This window comes from Cetorhinus maximus, chromosome 18, assembly GCF_964194155.1.
Source record: "Cetorhinus maximus chromosome 18, sCetMax3.hap1.1, whole genome shotgun sequence".
NCBI lineage: Eukaryota > Metazoa > Chordata > Chondrichthyes > Lamniformes > Cetorhinidae > Cetorhinus > Cetorhinus maximus.
In genome coordinates, this window is record NC_135896.1 from 76,327,989 (window position 1) to 76,348,094 (window position 20,106).

The 20,106-nt window shown below is 46.1% G+C and overlaps 1 protein-coding gene across 1 annotated transcript in view; it reads left to right on the forward strand.

Annotated features, from left to right (window-relative positions):
- sptbn5 (spectrin, beta, non-erythrocytic 5) overlaps positions 1-20,106 on the forward strand; it is a 259,281-nt gene that overhangs the window by 57,254 nt on the left and 181,921 nt on the right. Inside the window, exons 15-18 of the mRNA XM_078563287.1 lie at positions 1,729-1,881; positions 2,243-2,373; positions 13,310-13,561; positions 18,553-18,840. Of these exons, the coding sequence (XP_078419413.1) occupies positions 1,729-1,881; positions 2,243-2,373; positions 13,310-13,561; positions 18,553-18,840 (824 nt within the window). The remainder of the gene's footprint in view (positions 1-1,728; positions 1,882-2,242; positions 2,374-13,309; positions 13,562-18,552; positions 18,841-20,106) is intronic.

Consider the following 20,106-nt stretch of genomic DNA (forward strand, 5'->3'; position numbering starts at 1 on the left):
GCATTAGGGGGTGGTAGGGCAGTAATTATACTATTAGGCTAGTAATCTAGAGGCCTGAACTAATAATCCAGCAGCGTGTAAATTCAAATCCAACCATAGCAGTTTGAAAATTTCTGTTCAGAAAAGAAATTGGAGAATTAAAAAGCTGGTATCAGTACAAGTGACCAGGAAGCTGTCAGATTGTCATAAAAACCCAACTTGTTCACTAATGGTCTTTAAGTCTGGCCTACATGTGACTCCAGTTCCCCATTATTGTGGTTGAGTCGAACTGAGTTGAACTCAGTTTCATCAAACATCACCTTCTTAGAGATGGGCAATACCAGCCTTCCCAGCAATGCCCATGTCCGGAGAATGAGCTTGAAAAAGCTGACGGCGCAGTGAGAACAGAATAAGTTTGAATCACTTCTCCAATCTGGAGTGTAGCTGATGTAGAGAGAGGAACCTCACCACATCAAACTGGTCTTGCTTCGGAAAGAGCAGGCTGCCAAAGATAAATGGGCAGTTCGATCTTTCCAAGGGGAAGTGGGCCCTTTCAGTTCATTTCCATTCAATTTGCAAACTCTCTGCAAGCCTCTCTACAATAGTTTCCATTCATTTAGCAATTGGTTGGCTTGCCTGTTTCATTCTATTGTTACTCACAGACACTCTCCAATAATTCATGTTGTTGTGACCATGTGAGGAGGGGTGAAATTACTCCCCTATTCTCTCACTCCAGGTCTGACTGTAACTAGATTTTTTAGTGAATTTAGAGAGAATGTGCTTTGCCAATTCTGCAGGAGTCCCACATTTATGCTTTCAGGATTAGTCAGACAGGTTTCCTTAGGTTAAACAAAGAACAAGACAAGTTTATTGAAAATATTTCCTGAATTTAAAAAAAAAAGAGGCAATTTCCAAACACCATTCATACGTCACACACATTCGCCTGGGCCCACATACAAACTAATACAGATGGCAGAATAAGGGGATAGCTTAAGGATTTTTTTACAGTTTTTGAAGAAGATAAAACAAAGGAGTATACGATTAGCTGTCCTATGGTTGGTCTCAATGCGGTGATTCCACATTGTGGCCATTTTGTTCAGTTGTCTTCTTGGGTGTAGTCACATGGAGCAGATTTCTATGTTTTATTCCCAAAAGATCTCAGTTTACAGTAGATTTCTTTTCTCAGGATGGTTACTTTGCAAATCCGGGCACAATACTTCAGAGAAAGAGAGAGACAAAGAGGACAAGTAGCCTCTGCAACCTGTTTCAGTACAGCATTATCTTTTGATCTCTATCTCCTGCTTGGTAGCACAGTCCCTTAAAGTACTTTGCTGGCTGAATATTCCAGAGAAATTCTATTAGTCAATGTCTGCTGCAGTTATTGTTTCAGAACGGATAATTTTGATGCCTCATCTCAGAAACATTTGAAAAGTCTCAGGATAGTGTACAGGCAATAGAAGATGGGTTCTTTCATGCTCCCCAGAGGGTTGAGTGTCTATTTTTCCATCCCACTTGGTGGAATGCAAGCTGCGTATTATAGCAGTCTGGATCATTTTCATTGTCTTCAGAGGGTTCCAGTTTTTAAAAAAATCCAGCCAGGGAAAGAAAAATCGGAAATTATATCTTTGAAAAAAACACATCCTCGTAACAATGTGTGCAAATGAAAAAGTCGCTTCTTTGTGCTTCCCAGCACGGTGTTCAGAGTTATCAGCATTATTTCTTTCTCTTTGTTGTCGTGCCCCACTCTAGACCAGAAGGAAAAAGCTGCAGGAAATGATCCAGCTTTACCAGTTCTATAACACCTGCAATGACTTCGACTCCTGGATGAATGACAAGGAGAACGGTTTCAAAACCTTTGAGCCCAAGTCAGACAATGTGGAGGTCATGCAGAGGAAATATGAGGTTTGCTAACTCTATACTGAACGTCCAACCTGTGATGTCTCACTCTGTGAACCCCCAATTAGATTGTGTCTCCATATCCAATCTCTTGTCACTTTCTTTGACCGCCCCCACCCCCAAACAATCGCACACTGTGTCCCCATACCTAATCTGTGTTGTCTCTCTCTCTATGACCCCCCTCCCCGCCTCAACTACATCTCGCTGTATGGGCGGAATTTTATGCAACGGCTTGCCATAGTTTGCAGCCCTGCCTCTGTTGCGATGGGCCTGTAAAATTCCATCCCACGTCTGCCTATATTGTTCCACTAGACTGGATGGTTGCTGTCAAACTATTACCACTAACTGAGATGGTTTCATATTTCAGAACTTCTTGACAGAATTGGCTGCTGGGAAAGGCCGACTGGATGAGATTAACCATTTGGTGGATGAGTATATCAAAAATAAACACAGCAAGGAGCAGCAAATCAGAGCAAAGCAGCAGGAAATTCATAAAAGGTAAAATCTAGCTTAGTGTGCACCTCAGTCCACCTCCAGGTGTTGTTGTTGATCTGTGAGAGTGTGAGTGTCAGTTCACTTTGCACAGAGCAGGAATCGGGCCTGTGGTTTAGCATTTGGATAGTTCGCTACCCGTAATGTTCACAAGTTCACACTTGCAGACTAAAGTGACTGCGGCCGCTGACCCTTAAGATACAACAACTTGTCAAAATCTACAAGATAAAAAATAGCATAAGAATAGGCACATCCTGGGTGTAGCACAAGACAAAATGAAGAATAGCATCAGGATTGATGACTAGAGTTTGCAAGGAGCAGTCAACACTTAGTGAGATTTGGAGGGTAGTAGGGCGAAACCCTGAGTCATTCAACATATAGAATCATACAGTACAGAAGGTCATTCAGCCTATTGAGCCTGTGCCAGCTCTGTGAAAGAGCTATCCAATTAAAATTAGCTAGGCATCAATTAAAACCTTTAGTGTAATATCTGGACTACACTCAGGATCAATGGTGCAAGGCTCCTTAGTGTAATATCTGCAATAGACCCAGGGAGGACCCAATGTTCCCTCTAAGATGTTTAGCTGTTCACCAACGCAAAAACCCAAATGTGAAATAAAAACAAAAATAGCTGGAAAAACTCATCTGTGGAGAGGAAGACAGAGTTAACGTCCCGAGTCCGTATGACTCTTCATCAGAACTAAAGAAAAATAGAAATGAGGTGAAATATAAGCAGTTTGAAGGGGGTGGGACAATGTGATTTGGTCTCAAATTTTCTTTGATAACAATCCTGTGAAGCACATTGGCGATTTTTTAAAAATAGTTCTTGGGATGTGAGCGTTGCTGGCAAGGCCAATATTTATTGCCCATCCCTATTGCCCTTGAGAAGTGGTGGTGAACTACTTTCTTGAACCAGTGCAGTCCATGTGGTATAAGTACACCCACAGTACTGGTAGGGAGGGAGTTCCAGTGACAGTGAAGGAACGGCGATATTGTTCCAAGTCAGGATGGTGTGTGACTTGAAGGGGAACTTGCAGGTAGTAGTGTTTCCATGTGTCTCCTGCCCTTGTCCTTCTAGATGGTGGAGGCTCTGGGTTTGAAAAGTGCTGTCGAAGGAGCCTGGGCTAGTTGCTGCAATGTTCCTTATAGATGATGCACACCGCTGCTATTATGTGCACAGAGACTTGAGCACAGAATCCAGGCTGCCATACCAGTGCAGTACAGAGTGAGTGCTGTTTTGTTAGAGGAACCGACTTTCAGTTGAGACGTTAAATTGAGGTGCCATCTCACCTCTCGAGTGAGACAAGCAAGGAAGCTTTCCCTGGTGTCTGCCTGATATTTGCCTTTCAACCATCATCACTAAAATAGTTTACCTGGTCATTATCACATTGCTGTTTGTGAGAGTTTGCGGTGTGCAAATTAGCTGCCTTGTTCCCTACATTACAACGGTGAATACACTTAAAAATGACTTAATTGGCTGTGAAGTGACATCCTGAGGCTGTGAAAAGAAGTACATCAGGAACCTCTAAAAGTTTGTGTGTCTTTCCTTCCTTCCTTTCTTTCTCTCACTCTATTGTTTTGATGCACCGTTTTGTTAATCATAGAATTGCATAGCACATAAGGATGCCATTCGCACCATTGAGTCTGCACTGATTTTTTTGAAGAACATCCAGTTAATCCCACTCTTTCCTCATACCCCTGCAATTTTCTTTCCCTCAAGTATTTATTCAATTCTCTTTTGAAGGCTACTACTGAAATTGTATCCATCACCCTATCAGGCAGTGCCTTCCAAATTCTAACCACTTGTTGCATAAAAAAGAATTTTCTCACGTCACTTTTCATTCTTTTGCCTGTCACCTTAAATCTGTGCTCTCTGGCTATTGACGATTTAGCCATTGGAAACATTTTCTCTTTATTTACTTTATTAAACCCCTCATGATTTTAAACTGTATTAAATCTCCTCATAACCTTCTCTGCTCTAAGGAGAAGAACCCTAGCTTTGCCAGTAGCTATAATCCCTCATCCCTGAAACCATCCTGGTAAATTTCTTCTGTACCCTTTCTAAAGCCTTCATGCCCTGCCTAAAGTGTGGTGCCCAGAACGGAACATAATGGGCTGAATTTTCACTGAGTCAGAGTGACTCAGGAGCCTTTTAAAAATGGTTTTTGGATTTTGGATTCCCGACCCCATTCCTGGCTGTCTGATTTTTGGAAGTGCCTTAAAGGGTGTGGGCTTGTTCAAAAACCTTCCCCTGACCTCCCAACCTGGCCAGTTCCATTGCAGAGATAGGCAAGTCCTACTCCTTCGCAATTTTCATGGAGTTGGGTTAGGTTTTTAAAGAGTTGTGGTTCACGGCTCCTCAGGAGAGTCATGAACCCTAGTCTGAATGAAGGAGCCTTTTAAAGGGTGAATTCAAAAGGTCCTCTTCATGCCCCTGTGGCAAGGTAAGGCCCCCCACTCACACTCCATGGCCCGTCATGGCCCATAAGCCAAGCCCCGCCCCCACCAACTCCCTATGCCAAGCTATGCACCTCCACCCACTCCCATGGCCCCTCATGCCCTGTATACCAAGCTATGGCACTTCCATGCCCATTGAACTAAATACATTGTATAGAATCAATGAACTCTATAGTGGTAGTTGAATATGTCTAAAAAAAAGCTTTAAAAAGTAATTCATTCATTACTTTCCCCTATATTAAAAAAATCATTTCACTGCAAGGCAAGAAAAGTATCAATCAACCAGACCCTTTAAAGTATCAATAATAGAAACCACAAGACCTTGAAACCACTTAACCTTGTGTAAATAAACATTGTGAAATTGACCACAAAGATCGGAGAGCCAGAGCTGCCAATCAATCAATGTTTTCTCTGGGGTGCAGCTCTTTCAAAAAGTGTAATGGATGTCTGGGCTTTCAGCCAAGCCTCAATATTTATGAGTACCCCCAAGTCTCTCTGTGTACCTTTTAGCTTGGATTGTTTCTCCTCATTCTTCCTACCAAAATATATCAGCACACATTGTACTGCATTGAATTTCATCTGCTATGTCCTCCCATTCCACCAGTCTGTCTATGTCCCCTTGAAGTCCATTACTATCTTCCTCACTGTTTACTATGCTTCCAAGTTTCATGTCATCTGCAAATTTTGAAATTGTACTCTGTACCCCCAAATCCGTATCATTAATGTATATCAAAAACAGCAGGGGTCCTGGTACTGAAGCCTGGGAAATGCCACTGTATATTTCCCTTGGGTTAGAAAAACAGCCATTCATCACAACTCTTCTTTCCCTTAGCCAATTTTGCATCCATATTGCTGCTGCTCTTTTTAACCCATGGGCTTCAATTTTGGTAACAAGTCTAATATGTGGTTCTTATCAAGTGCCATTTGGAAATTAATATACATCACACCAACTGCATTGACTTCATTTAGTCTTATGTTACCCCATCAAAAAATTCAATAAAGTTAGTCAAACACAAATAAAAACAGAAATTGCTGAAAATACTCAGCAGGTCTGGCACCATCTGAACAAGGGGCAGGTGGGAAATAGAACAAAAGGGAAGTGCTGTGATAGGTTGGGAGGACAGGGGAGATTAAATGACACAAGATTTAGTCGTGCAGGGCCAAAGGGAGTAGTGATGGGGCAAGAAAGGAAACTCCCTTTGGCCTGCACGACTAACTCTTCTGTCAATTACTCTCCTGTCTTCCCACCCTATCACCACGTTTCCCTTTTGTTCTTTTTACCACATACCCTTTGCTCAAAATCTGTTAAATTTCTAACTTTTCCCAGTTCTGATGAAAGGTCATTGACCTGAAATGTTAACTCTGTTTCTGTCTCCACATACGCTGCCAGACGCACTGAGTAATTCCATCACTTTCTGTCTTTATTTCAGATTTCTAGCATCTACAGTATTTTGCACTTGTGTTAGGAGTCAAACATAATTGTCCTGAACAAATTCTTGCTGGATCACTTTTATTAATCCCTGCATGCCTAAGTGGCTGTCAATTTTCTCCTGAATTATTGAGCAGAATTTTTATCTGAGCGGGTGGGTGCGCGGCTGACCCGCTTGAGCGTTTAATGAAGTGCGTTGACGTCGGCCGAATGTGCAGATGTCAACGCGCACTCTCGCGATATTTCGCTAGGTGGACACATGATGGAGACGGAGGCGAGCCCGCCATTAATTAAGTGGCCGGTTAAGGCCCTTGAGACACCAATTGTCTCCGACTTTACATAGCCCATGCAACTTTTAGGCTGTCGCACAGGCAAAACAGGCAGGCGGGCAGGCCACAATTATTCAAACCTCATCCACGGGTGGGATAAGAGGGGTCAGTGGCCATGTCAAAGCGATTAATGAGGAGTTTAGGATATCACTTGCTGCTGGTTGCTTCTGAAGCTTCATCTCGCTTCAGAGAATTTAGAGGCTTCAGTTCAGGACTCAGTGTTGTTTTCCAGGCCCGCGGAGGATTCACACCGCGTGGGACCTTCCAGGTATCAGAGAGCCTTCCCTTACCCTGGTAATGGGGATTGTGGTCTCCGCTGAAGGCACCTCCTCTGAGGAGGAAGAGAGGGCCAGAAGGGGGAGGAGGCCAGGTGTCCCTATTCAGCTTCCAGGGGAGCGACCTGTGGGAGGAGAGGTGCAGGCACAAGGGGCGCAGGGCCAACAGGAAGTCCAAGGCGGAAGGGGCCACAGAAGACTCCACTATCCTGCTGTCAGGGTTTACAGACGGCAATGCAGCTACCTCAATATGTCTGAGGTGCAGTGCCACCAGAGGCTCCGTCTTTCAAGGGAGACAGTGACCTCTATTTGTCAGAGAATTGGCCCTGAGATCAGCTCCAACTGTGTGGGTGGACACCCCATGCCAATGGCGCTGAAGGTCACAGTGGCTCTCAACTTTTATGCCTCCAGCTCTTTCCAGGGATCAGTGGGGGATCTTTGAGGAGCCTCCCAATCAGCTGTCCACAGTTGCGTCAAACTGGTGAAGACGCTCTGTTCAGACGTGCATTGACTTTCATTCATTACCATACGGACAAAGGCCAGCCAGACAGAATGAGCCAGAGGCTTCACAGTGATTGCTGGCTTCCCCCGTGTCCAGGGTGCTATAGACTGTACACATAGACTGTGGCTATCAAAGCGCCAGCAGGTGAGCCTGGTGCCTTCGTCAACAGGAAGGGCTTCCACTCCATGAATGTGCAGAAGTGTGTGTTCACAGGATGCTGATTCTGCATGTCTGTGCAAGGTACCCAGGCAGCTCCCATGACATTTATATCCTGAGGCACTCCCAGGTGCGAGGCTCTTCAGTGTTCCAGCCCAGCTGGATGGCTGGCTGCTGGGTGACAAGAGCTATCCCCTCAGAAGGTGGTTATGATGCATCCTCACAGCCCAAGTACAGAGGCCTAGCAGCGGTACAACAGGAGCCATGCCTCCACAAGGGCAGCGGTAGAGAGAACCATAGGTCTTCTAAAGCTGCGCTTCCGATGCCTGGACCGTTCAGGGGGCACACTCCAATACCCCCCAGATCATGTGTCACTGATAGTGGTTGCATGCTGCACTCTCCACAATCTGGCATTGGCAAGGGGGGGATGCAGTGGAGGAAGAAGATCTTGATGCAGCTGCACAGGCAACAGATGATGAGCCCAGCAGTGAGTCAGAGGACGATAACAGTGAGGAGAATGCTAAGGGCATAAACGCTGACCTGGGTAACCTCCAGGGACACAGGGACACTTGGGATGCTTTGATCCAATGCTCCTTCAACTAGACTACCAAATAAGAACCACCACCACCGCATGCCAGGGCTGCAGGCCCCATACTCGATCCCTGACAGGACCAGTTCCTTGGTCAACAACATACACTCTGTGCCATTGCAATAAAGTTTCAGGAGACACACATCCGTCATAACATCATGGCCTACCTGCACCTACAGAACAAATGAAGCATACAGAGGCCAATTGCACAAAATAACATCCCATTTACTTGTGCATGTGAAACATTGCAAATATTAACAGTAACCGGGGTTATCCATCACACCATTAAAAATGTAAAGAAAAATGGGGAGCCAAATATCACCTGTGATAAGGCCATGTTGTGCTTAAGGTGCTTTAAGTTTTCGCATACGGATGCTACTTCTAGGTGCTCCTTGCTTGCACTAGCATTGGAGACAGCCTGCTCACTCTGCTGTCCTGTTGGCCTTGATGACCTTGGCGGGCGTCCTCTGGCCCGTGGAGCCTGTGCTGGCCCCGCCTGGGAGGGAGTGGCCAGTGCCATGGCTGGCACCTCCCCAGTCGCTGCAGCCTCATCAGATGCCACGGTCACTGGTAGAGGGACGGAGGAGTTGCTGTTGTCATCCGGAGTGCCCTAAGAGGAGCCCGCAGTGATGACAGGCAGCTTGTTCGCCAACGTGAGGTCGCATTGGACCTCCCTGCTCACTACTGATGGATGGGCGCCTAGCTGGGATATTGGGTGCCCAACCCATCTCCCACATGGACACTGATTAGCTGAGGTAATTGCCGGTGTGAGGGCTTGCAGGTCCAAGCACATCCCCAGGAACCCCTGATTGAGTCTCTGGAGGAGCCTCTCCATGGGAGTCGCCACTCTCCCTGGAGGAGGCATTGCGCTTGGCCATGAGGGTCAATGCAGTGCTTATGCTCCGCAGGAACTCCTCCACAACGGACACCATGGCATGCATTCCCTGCTGGACATCCAGCATCTGCTGCCTCATGGACGACTCCAGAGGCCCCTCATCAGCCATCGACTGAACATTGCCCTGGTCCCCAGCAGTCCTCCGACTGCCAGCGCCCTGGGCACTCTCTGCTTCCACTTGCACCTCAAGCGAGTGTGAAGTGCCCTCACCAGTGAGCACTGATAGACTACATGGCGATGTTATGCCCACTGAGGTGCTGGTATCTACACTGGTGCCTGCTTGACAGAAAGGGTATGACACAGGTGCATGGTCGTCCTCAGGGGTCAGGGGTGGGCCTTCAGGCTCCTCGTGACGACCAGCTGCTGGTGAGCCTAAAACTGAGAAGAAGGACATGTCGTTAGTTTAAGTCATGACGCTGTCACTGTGCATGCCTGGCACCCTGATGAGACAGAGATATGCATCATGGTGCCCTTGTCTTTTGATTATCAATGGGGATTCCAGGTTCAAGGCTGACATCAATATGGAGACTACACTGGAATGGTTGCAATAACTGACATTCTCACCTCAGTGCACTGCACTCTTACCTTCCTCTGACACCCCAACCTCACCGCATCTTCTTGACCGCTGTGCATAGCACCTCTCCAGCTCCAGGGCCTTCTGCTCGTAGCACGTGAGGATGAGGAGGTGTGGGGGTGCCCCGCCAGTCCACGACCTCTCAACATCGTTATGGGATGTTTTTTCCTGAAAGGACAGGGGAGCATTAATTAGTCCATTCTCTACCTGCAGCACCGTTGCAGCTTGGCCAACCCCACCTTAGGAACACCTCGCAGGGTTCAGCCAATTCATGACCCTGGAGCCGCAAGGCACTCAGTCCAAGCAGCCAGGGCTCACCCCTTGGCCAGATCCTGCCTCATTCACATTCACCACTCACACTCTAACACCCATGAGGTCCACAGTGGGATGGGCAGCTCCTAACTGTTCTGCAAAGTGACCCATGCCAACACAGTACTCAACCCTTCTGATCACAGGAGATTGTTGAAGCGCTTCCGGCACTGGACCTATGTGGGCCTCACCACGTTGTGGCTGCTGACCCAGGATGCCATCTCCTCCCAGGCCTTTTTGGTGAGGTGGGGGGAGCCTCCTCCTCCTGTCCCTGGGGACAAGGGTTTCTCTCCTCACTGCCACCTCCCCCAGGAGGGCTGCGAGGCACTTATCCGAGAAACGCGGGGGCGACTGCCCTGCTGGCCTGCCCTCCCGCCTGCCATGTCCACCCGCAATTGTTTCCATTGACCAGGCTTCAGCGTCCTTCCATGGCAGCCTTCCAGGGGCTGCCGGGGCCGCTTTTGAATCGGCTGCAGGGTCGCCATTGGACCCAGAGGCATCATGCCCCCTCCACTTTGTGCTCATTCCCAAGCCGCGTATCACACTGGGCAGGCCTTAATTGGCCCACCAGCGTAAAATCGCGGAGCGCTGACGACCGCGGGCAGCGGTTGGCTTCCCGACCGCCCCAGCTCGCCTCCGCCAATCCCGCACACCAAGGGCAAAATTCTGCCCATTGTTTCTAAAATTTTCCCCACCACTGACATTAAACTGATCTGTCTATAATTGCCAGTTTTATCCTCCCCCACACACACACCCCCCCACCCACCACCCCACATTTTTTGAACAGGGGTGTAACATTTGCAATTTTCCAGTCCTCTGGCAACATGCCTATAGCTTAGAAGGATTGAAAGATTGTGGCTAGCACCTCTGTAATTTCTACCCTTACATTCCTCAGCAACATGGCATGCATCCCATCCAGACCAGATGGCTTTTCTAAACTTTAAGTACTGTCAGCTTTTCTTTAACTATTTTTATCTCATCCAGTGTCCTGGCAAGCTATTGATTTATCACTAATGTATTCACTTAGTACCTCAGCCGTGCCCTCTGAATCCGGCAGTAGATCTCCATTGTGGTCTCTAATTAGCTCCTGACAAGCCTTTTATTGTCAATATGTCCACTGAAGATCTTTAGATTCCCTCTTATAGTAGCCGCCAATCCATTCTTGTACTGTCTTTTTGCCTCTCTTTTTTCCTTTATCACTTCTGTTCTGTACTTTTTAATATTCTTATATATCTTTTATACTTCTCATGTATTTTATGGCCTGGTTCTCACTTGTATTCTCAAATTGACATCTGCCCTACAACCCCTTTTTCTGCTTCATCCTACTGTCTAACTCCATCATCATCGAGGGAACTCTGTCTTTGCTTGTCCCCTCATGGAACTGTACCTAGACTGTCCCAAACTATCTCCGCTTTGAAGGCAGACCAGTGCCCCATTAAGTTCTGTCTTCCAGTCTTTGACTTCAATTTACTCAGGTCAGATCCCTCCAAATTGGCTGAAATTATCCCTGCTCTAGTTAGGTATTTTATTTTAGATGGCTCCTTGTCCTTCTCCAAAACCAATGCAAAATTTACATTACAATGATCACTATTCCCAAGATGCACCCTGTCTGTGACATTCTCCACTTGACCCAGTTCATTCTGCAGGATTACATTCAGCTATAACCCCTGCCTCATTGGGCAGGAAGCATACTATTCTTTCCCTTCTCTGCTGTTAATATAATCACTACTCCATTCAATATTGGAGTAGTTAAAGTCTCCCATTATGTTTTCTCCATGTTTTTTAGTAATTTTTTTGCAAATCTGCTCCTTTATCTCCTTCCCGCTATTTGGCCTATAAAATGCACTGAGTAGCATAATAGCGCCTTTATATTTTCTTAACTCCGACCAAACAGATTCTGTCTTTGATTGCCTCTAGGGCATTCTCTCTTTCTAGCACTTTAATATTTTCCTTAATCAAAGCTGCTAGCTCTCTTCTTCTTTTCCATAACCCATCGTTCCTGTATACCTTGAACCTAGGAATATTAAGCATCTAATCTTTCCCTTTTTTGAACCAGGTCTCATTTATCATCACTACATCATATTGTCACCTGGCTATTTACACCGGTAGCTCACCAATCTTACTAACCACACAGTGTGCATTTATGCATATTGACTCTAAACCTAACTTAGACCTCTTAGTATTTTCCATGATCCCACCTAATTCTGTATTATTTCTAAGGGCAGAATTTTCTCTCTGGATTGCGGGGGCGGGCCCCGCACGCCGACGTGTAAAATGACACGCGGTGGTGTCAGGCGTGCGTCCCGACGTCACCGTGCGTCATTCCGATCTTCCATTCGGCGGGCTTGCACCAGAGGTGTCTGCGCGCCCGCTGAACTGTGAAAGGCCTGTTAAGGCCATTAGGAGAGTAATTGAAATAATTGGCAGGGCTGCCCGTCCAGCTTTAAGATTGGCGGGCAGGTCAAGAGCCCAAGCAGCCTTTGCGTTTTTCATGAAACTTCATCCACGGGTGGGGTGGGGTTTCATGAAGGTTATATTAAATTAACAAATATTTTTCACACATTTCATAAACATGTCCCAGCTCATGTGACATGTCTAAATAATTTTAATCTGTCTTTATTTTAAACTTACAATTTGAACTTAATCTCCCTGAGGCACGGAGCTGCCTCAGGGAGATTTCTGCGCTCTTCCGCGCACCTGCGCTAAAGAGCGCAGACCCTGACTCTCTCTCCTCCCCCCGCCCGCACAGAGCACTATCAGCAAAACATAATGCTGGACAGGCCTAAAGTGGCCTGCCCAAGTCAAATGGCGGCACGCAGCTGATCGTGGGTGGTGATCGGCTCCACACCCGCTCCCGACTGGCCCGTCTGATAGGCAGAAGATTCTGCCCGAACCCTGTCTCTGCCAGTCCTCAAAGAAAAATTTTAATAAGATTATAAGAAACAGAAGCAGGAGTAGGCCATTCGGCCTCTCGAGTTTGCTCTTACATTCATAATGATCAGAACTGATCTAATTGTGGTCCCAACTCCATTTTCCTGCCTGCCCCCCATAACCCTTGAGTGCTTTGTAGATCAAAAATCTGTCTAACTCAGCCTTGAATATGTTCAATGGTTCAACCTCCACTGCTCTCTGGGGTAGAGAATTCTAAAGATTAATGTTCCTCTGAGAGAAGAAATTGCTCCTTATCTTCGTCTTATATGGGAGACACCTTATTTTGAAACTGTGCCCCGTAGTTCTAGATTCTCCCACAAGGAGAAACATCCTCTCAGCATTTCCCTGTCAAGCTCCTTCAGAATCTTATATTTTCAATAAGATCACCTCTCATTCTTGAATGAGCATAAAAAGGACGTTGAATTGATAGGAGCAAACACCACAGTGATTTGCAGGAGTCGAATTCTGTTTCAAAATCCATGTTTTTTTTTTGTAGGTGGGATCAAATGTTAATTTTGAAAGAGGAGAAAGGGAAGGAACTGATTGGCACAGCAGATGTCAAATCGTTTCTCCAGAAGTGCCAGGACACGACAGCCCAGCTGCAGGATAAGTGCATCCAGCTCTCCCTCACTGAGATCAGCAACAGCAAGAAGGCTGTGGACGACGAGAGGCGCAAGCAAGTCATGGCTGAGCGAGAAATCCATGCACTAGAAACCAGAATCGAATACCTAACCAAAATGGCTCTCTCGTATGTACCTATTAATGAGAATCATTAGCTGCAGCTTGTTCATACTGTGCATTGTTTTTTTCTCCAGCTTCTTTTTGCATTCATCAAGGAGAGGGATCTTCCAGTTGCAGAATCCAACATGATGGGATGGGTTAGATACAGAATAAAGCTCCCTCCCCTCTGTCCCATCAAATACACCCAGGAATGGTTCAGGATGGGCAAGATACAGAATAAGGCTCCCCCCTACACTGTCACCATTAAACACTCTCAGGGCAGGAGAGGAGAGTGCGAGAGGAGGACCCTGGGACAGGCAGTCAGCAGCATCTAGAGGAGAGTGTGAGAGGAGGATCCTGGGACAGGCAGTCAGCAGCACCGAGAGGATCTAGTCCATCTAGAGGATCGAACATCTAGTCTATACTCAAGTAGGAGTAAGGGTAAAATAAAAGTAAGGGTCTATATTCTATTTAGTTAATACATGTCTGGGAGCTCAGTCCCTTGATTTGCACATCCTGCGCTATTTGGGAAATCCTCGATGCTCCTGGCGGTCTGGATGACCATGTGTGCAGGAGGTGCCTCTGACTGGAACGGCTTGAGCTCTAGGTTTTGGAGGCTTGAGCGGCAGCTGGGGGCGCTACAGTGCGTTCACGAGGTTGAGAGGTTCGTGGATAGCATGTTTCAGGACGTGATCACCCCGCAACTTAAGGAAGTGCAAGCAGAGAGAGAATGGGTGACTGCCAGACTGAAGAAGGGCCTTTTAAAACTGTGAGAGTGACGGTTCCTCTGTGGAGGCCAACCAGGGTCAAGGTCATGGGACTGTGGGTGGTCAAACTGCTCACAGTGGGAGGAAGAAGTGTGGAAGGGCAATAGTGGTAGGGGATTCGTTAATGAAGGGCGACATGACTCCAGGATGATATGTTGCCTCCCGAGTGCCAGGGTCAAGGGTGTCACGAAATGGCTGCAGGACATTCTGAAGGAGGAGGGTGAACAGCCAGAGGTCATGGTCCATGTTGGGACCAATGAAATAGGAAGAAAGAGAAATTAGGCCCTGCAAGCAGACTTTAGGGAGTTAGGTAGCAAACTGAAAAGCAGGACTTCAAAGGTAATAATCTCCAGATTTCTCCTGGTGCCACGCAGCAGTGAGTATAAGAACAGAAGGATAGAGCAGATGAATGCATGGCTGGAGAGATGGTGGAGGAGGGAGGGCTTTAGATTCCTGGGGCATTGAGACCATTTCTGGGGGAGGTGGGACCTGTACCAGTTGGACAGGTTACATGTGAACAGGAACAGGGAGATTTGCTAATGCTGTTGGGGCAGATTTAAACTAAATTGGCAGGGGGGTGGGATCCTGAAAAACAGTTCAGAGGGGAGAGAAGTTGAGATATAATTAGAAGTTAAAACACTAGTATGTGAGTCTGGAAAGCAGAGGAAACATAGGCTATAGAAGAAAAAAGTGAGTTTAGCAAGGCTAAATGGAATATATTTTAATGCAAGGAGCCCGAGGAATAAGACAGATGGACTGAGGGCACAGATAAGCACATGGGAGTATGATATCATAATTATGACCGAGACATGGCTAAAAGAAGGGCAGGATTGGCAGCTCAACATTCCTAGTTATAGGGTATTCAGAGGAGATGGAGAGGGGGATAGAAGAAGAGGGGTAGTCACAATATTGTTAAAGGAATCAATTATAGCAGTGAGGAGGGATGATATCTTGGAAGGATCATCAAATGAGGCCTTTTGGGTAGAAGCAAAAAACACACAAGGGGCAAACACACTTTTGGGTGTGTACTATAAGCCCCCAAATAGTCAGGGGGAGATAGAGGATCAAGTATGTAATCAAATTTCAGAGAAGCGTAAGAATAATAAGGCAATAATAGTAGGGGATTTTAACTATCCAAACATTAATTGGGGTAGTTTTAGTGTGCAAAGTTGGGAGGGAGCAAAATTCGTAAGTTGCATCCAGGAGAACCTTCTTAGCCAGTATGTAGAAATCCCCACAAGGAGGGGGCAGTTCTGGACTTAATATTTGGAAATGAGCCTTGGCAGGTGGAAGGCATATCAGTAGGGAGCATTTTTGAGATAGTGACCATAACTCAATTAGATTTAAGATAGTAATGGAAAAGGATAAGGTTGGGCCGGGAATAAAAGTTTTGAACTGGGGAAAGGCTAATTTTACTAAGATGAGATATGATTTGGCCCAAGTGGACTGGGAGCAGCTATTTGCAGATAAAACTGTGTCAGAGCAGTGGGAGGCATTCAAGGATGAAATAGCGAGAGTACAGGGCGAATATGTTCCTGTAAAGACAAAGGGGGAGACCATGTCCGGAGAACCCTGGATGTCAAGGGACATAAAGGCTAGAATTAAGAAAAACAGAGAAGCTTATGGCAGATACCGAGGGCTCAATACGGCAGAGTCCCTAGAGGAGTATAAAAAGTGCAGGGGGGAACTTAAAAAAGAAATTAGGAAAACAAGAGAGTGCGTGAGAAAGCATTGGTGGGTAGAATAAAGGAAAACCCAAAGGGGATTTTTAAATATATGAAGAGCAAGAGAATAACTAGGGAAAGAGTAGGGCCAATTAGGAACCATAGAGGTAATCTTTGTGTGGACCCGGAAGACATGGGTACAGTCCTCTATGAATACTTTATGTCGGTCTTCACAATGGAAAAGGACGACGCAGGTATAGACATCAAGGGGGAGGACTATGAAATTTTAGAGGAAATTAACATAGAGGGAGAGGAGGTACTGGCGGGTTTAGCACTTTAAAAGTGGATAAATCCGCAGGCCTGGATGAGATGTATCCCAGCCTGTTGAGGGAGGCAAGGGAAGAGATATCAGGGGTCCTGGCAGTAATTTTCAAATCCTCTCTGGCCACAGGTGAGGTGCCAGAAGACTGGAGGACTGCTAACATTGTCCCATTATTAAAAAAGGGAGGAAGGGATAGACCATGAAATTACAGGCCAGTCACTAACCTTGGTGGTGCAGAAGTTACTAGAAAGAATTCTGAGGGATAGAATATATCTGCATTTGGAGAGACTCGGAATAATCAGGGATAGTCAGCATGGATTTGTTAAGGGAAGGCCGTGTTTGACAAATTTGATTGAATTTTTTGAGGAGATAACCAGGAGTGTTGATGAGGATAATGCATTTGACGTGGTCTACATGGACTTTAGCAAGGGTATTGATAAGGTCCCTCATGGCAGACTGGTCAAGAAAGTAAGAGCCCATGGGATCCAAGGCAAAGTGGCACGTTGGATCCAAAATTGGCTGAGAGGCAGGAAGCAGAGGGTGATGGTGGAGGGATGTTTCTGTGACTGGAAGTCTGTTTCCAGTGGGGTTCCACAGGGCTCGGTGCTGGGGCCCTTGCTGTTTGTGGTGTACATAAATGATTTGGACTTAAATGTAAGGGGTATGATCAAAAAGTTCGCGGATGACATGAAAATTGGTAGGGTGGTAAATAGTGAGGAGTATAACCATAAACTGAGGGAGGATATCAATGGACTGGTCGGGTGGGCAAAGCAGTGGCAAATGGAGTTCAACCCAGAAAAGTGTGAGGTAATGCACATGGGGCAGGCTAACAAGGCAAGGGATTAAACTATGAAGGGTAGGACCCTGGAAAGTACTGAAGATCAGAGGGACCTTGGTGTACATATCCACAGATCCTGAAGGTAGCAGGGCAAGTAGATAAGGTGGTTAAGAAGGCATACGGCCTTTATTAGCTGAGGCATAGAATACAAGAGCAGGGAGGTTATGCTGGAACTGTATAAAACGCTGGTTAGGCCACAACTGGAGTGCTGCATGCAGTTCTGGTCACCACACCATAGGAAGAACGTGATTGCGCTGGAGAGGGTGAAAAGGAGATTTACCAGGATGCTGCCTGGGCTGGAGGGTCTGAGCTATGAGGAAAGATTTGACAGGCTGAGGTTGTTTTCCTTGGAGAAGCAAAGATTGAGAGGGGACCTGATAGAGGTGTATAAGATTATGAGGGACATAGATAGAGTGGATAGGAAGGCAGTTTTCCCTTTAGTAGAGGGGTCAATAACCAGGGGGCATAAATTTAAGGCCACACACTAAGAGGGGAGTTGAGGAGAAATTTTTTCACCCAGAGGGTGATGGGAGTCTGGAACTCACTGCCTGAAAGGGTGGTTGAGTCAGAAACTCTCGTAACATTTAAGAAGTATTGAGATATTCACTTGCGTTGCCATAGCCTCTAGGGCTATGGGCCAAGAGCTGGAAAATGGGATTTGTGTAGTCAGATCTTTGTTGACCGGTGCAGACATGATGGGCCGAATGGCCTCCTTCTGTGCTGTAAACATCTATAAGTCTATGAGTCGGGTATAATATGGGTTAGATACAGGGTAAATCTCCCTCTACACTGTCCCAACACCCCCAGGATAGGTACAACATGGGTTACGTATAGAGTAAAGCTCCCTAGACACTGATCCATCAAACACTTCCAGAACAGGTACAGCGTGGGTTAATTACAAGGTAAAGCTCACTCTACACTGTCCCATCAAACACTCACATGACAGGTATAACACAGGTTAAACATAATTATCAAAATCAGTATGAATTTGCATTTTTGATACTTTTTCATCTCACCTACCTACGTCTCAATATGTCTTCCATCCTCTCTCATCCAATTAACTCCTTAACCAATTAAAGTGTCTGTTTCAGTGTCCCTCAGTAGTCCTCCACACAACTACTGTCGGGGTGAAAATGTTCTATATGTGAACTTCCATGTTACTACTGGCTTTAGTTTATCCCCTCTAGTGATTGAATCTGCTACCACTGTGAGTAGCTGACATCCAATATGTCAATTTTCCTCGGAATGTTAAAGTTGTTTGTTTATCCAGGGCTCAAATTCCAATCTCAGTACAAGTGTCGTGTTTGGTACAACTGTACTCTATCACCACATAACATTCCTTGAGGCCCATTCTAGAGCCTGTAATGTCATGTGTCAGGTGGATGACAGCATGGGCTCTCCTGTTTCTAATGATGCCCGCTATTTCAGAATTCAGGGCACCAATCCTGCAGAGAGTGCTGCTATCATGGAGCAGGTGCGTGAGATGGAGGCACTGCTACAGAGGGTGAAGATTCAGGCCTCAAGGAGAAAACGGCTTCTATCGGATGCCCACAACCAGCAGCTCTACAGCCAGGAGAGCAAAGAGCTTCTCCTGTGGGCTGGCAGCATGAAAGACAAGCTGAACAGCAAGGAGATGGGATTTGATGTGGTCTCTGCTGAAAACCTTCTGAAGGAGCACAGTGATCTGCTGCTGGAGATCAACAGACAGAAAATCAAGTAAGAAAATCACCAAAGAGCTAGCTCTCTTACTGCTAGGACTACAGTGTAGGCCAGTACCCAAAGGGGAAATGATAGGTTAATGTGTCGACCCTGCATAGAACTGAAAGCTAGAGCAATTCCATCATAAAACTGAAGGGCCTTGGGTGGGGTGGGAGGCAGGGAGGAGACCAACAAATACAAGTCAAGAACGCACGCACTGTCACATGCATGCCTCTGAATTCACCCTCGAACATTGATCTATGTCGTAGCTGTTCAAGTCCTCAGTCTCACATCATCCCTTCAGTTATCAGGGACTAGAATCCTTTGAACCATTTGCAATTTCAAGCCTGACGATTTCAAATTCTGACTCCAATCAATATCTTGTCACTCTTCTGCCTGTGTTCTGATTTGCACCAAGTCTTGTTCACCTATCATCTCTTTGCTTACTGACCTACATTGGCTCCCAATCAGACCAGGCCTCAATTTGAAATTCCCATCCTTGATGAAATGACTCAGTGTTCAAATCCCTCTATGGCCATCACCCTCCCTACCTCTGTAATCTCCCCCAGCCCTACAATTCTCTGAAATCTCTGCACTCCTCAAATTTTAGCCTCATGTGCATCACCAATTTTTATTACTCCACCACTGGCTGCCATTAATTTAGCTGCCTTGGCCTTAAGATTTGGAATTCCCCATCTAATTCTCTTCTCATCTCTATTTCTCTCCTCCTTCAGACCTTCTTTTTAAACCTGTCTCTTTGACCATGTTTTTGGTCATCTGTCTGAATATCTCCTTAAATGACTCAGTGTCAATTTCTGTCAGAATACTCTTCTGTGAAATGCCTTGAGATATTCTACTGTGCTAAAAGTGCTATATAAATGCAGGTTTTTGTTGCATGTCAGTTCCTCTGCAGCTCCAATCCTCACCAACACAGCCTCCAAGGCCTCCAAACAGCAACACCCTCCTCCATCTGCCTATGCTCACCTTGAACAGCTTTGCTCCAACTTCACTCATTTCCTCTGATAAAAGGTGTTGCTATAGGAACACACAAAGCCTTAATTCTTCTTGTAAGTTATGTGAAGTATTCTTTGTTTCAACCTACTCAAGCCGCAACCTTAATTGTCCTCAGTCATATTGTGTGGCTGCTGCTTCCCACTCTCACCCTGATCCTGTGAATTTTTTAACTATACTTCTAATTTCTACCATGCCTCACCTTCACTTGATCCACCTCTGACTCTTTTGTCTACATTCTGCACTCCATTCTCTGTCTCTGCTGATGGTCTT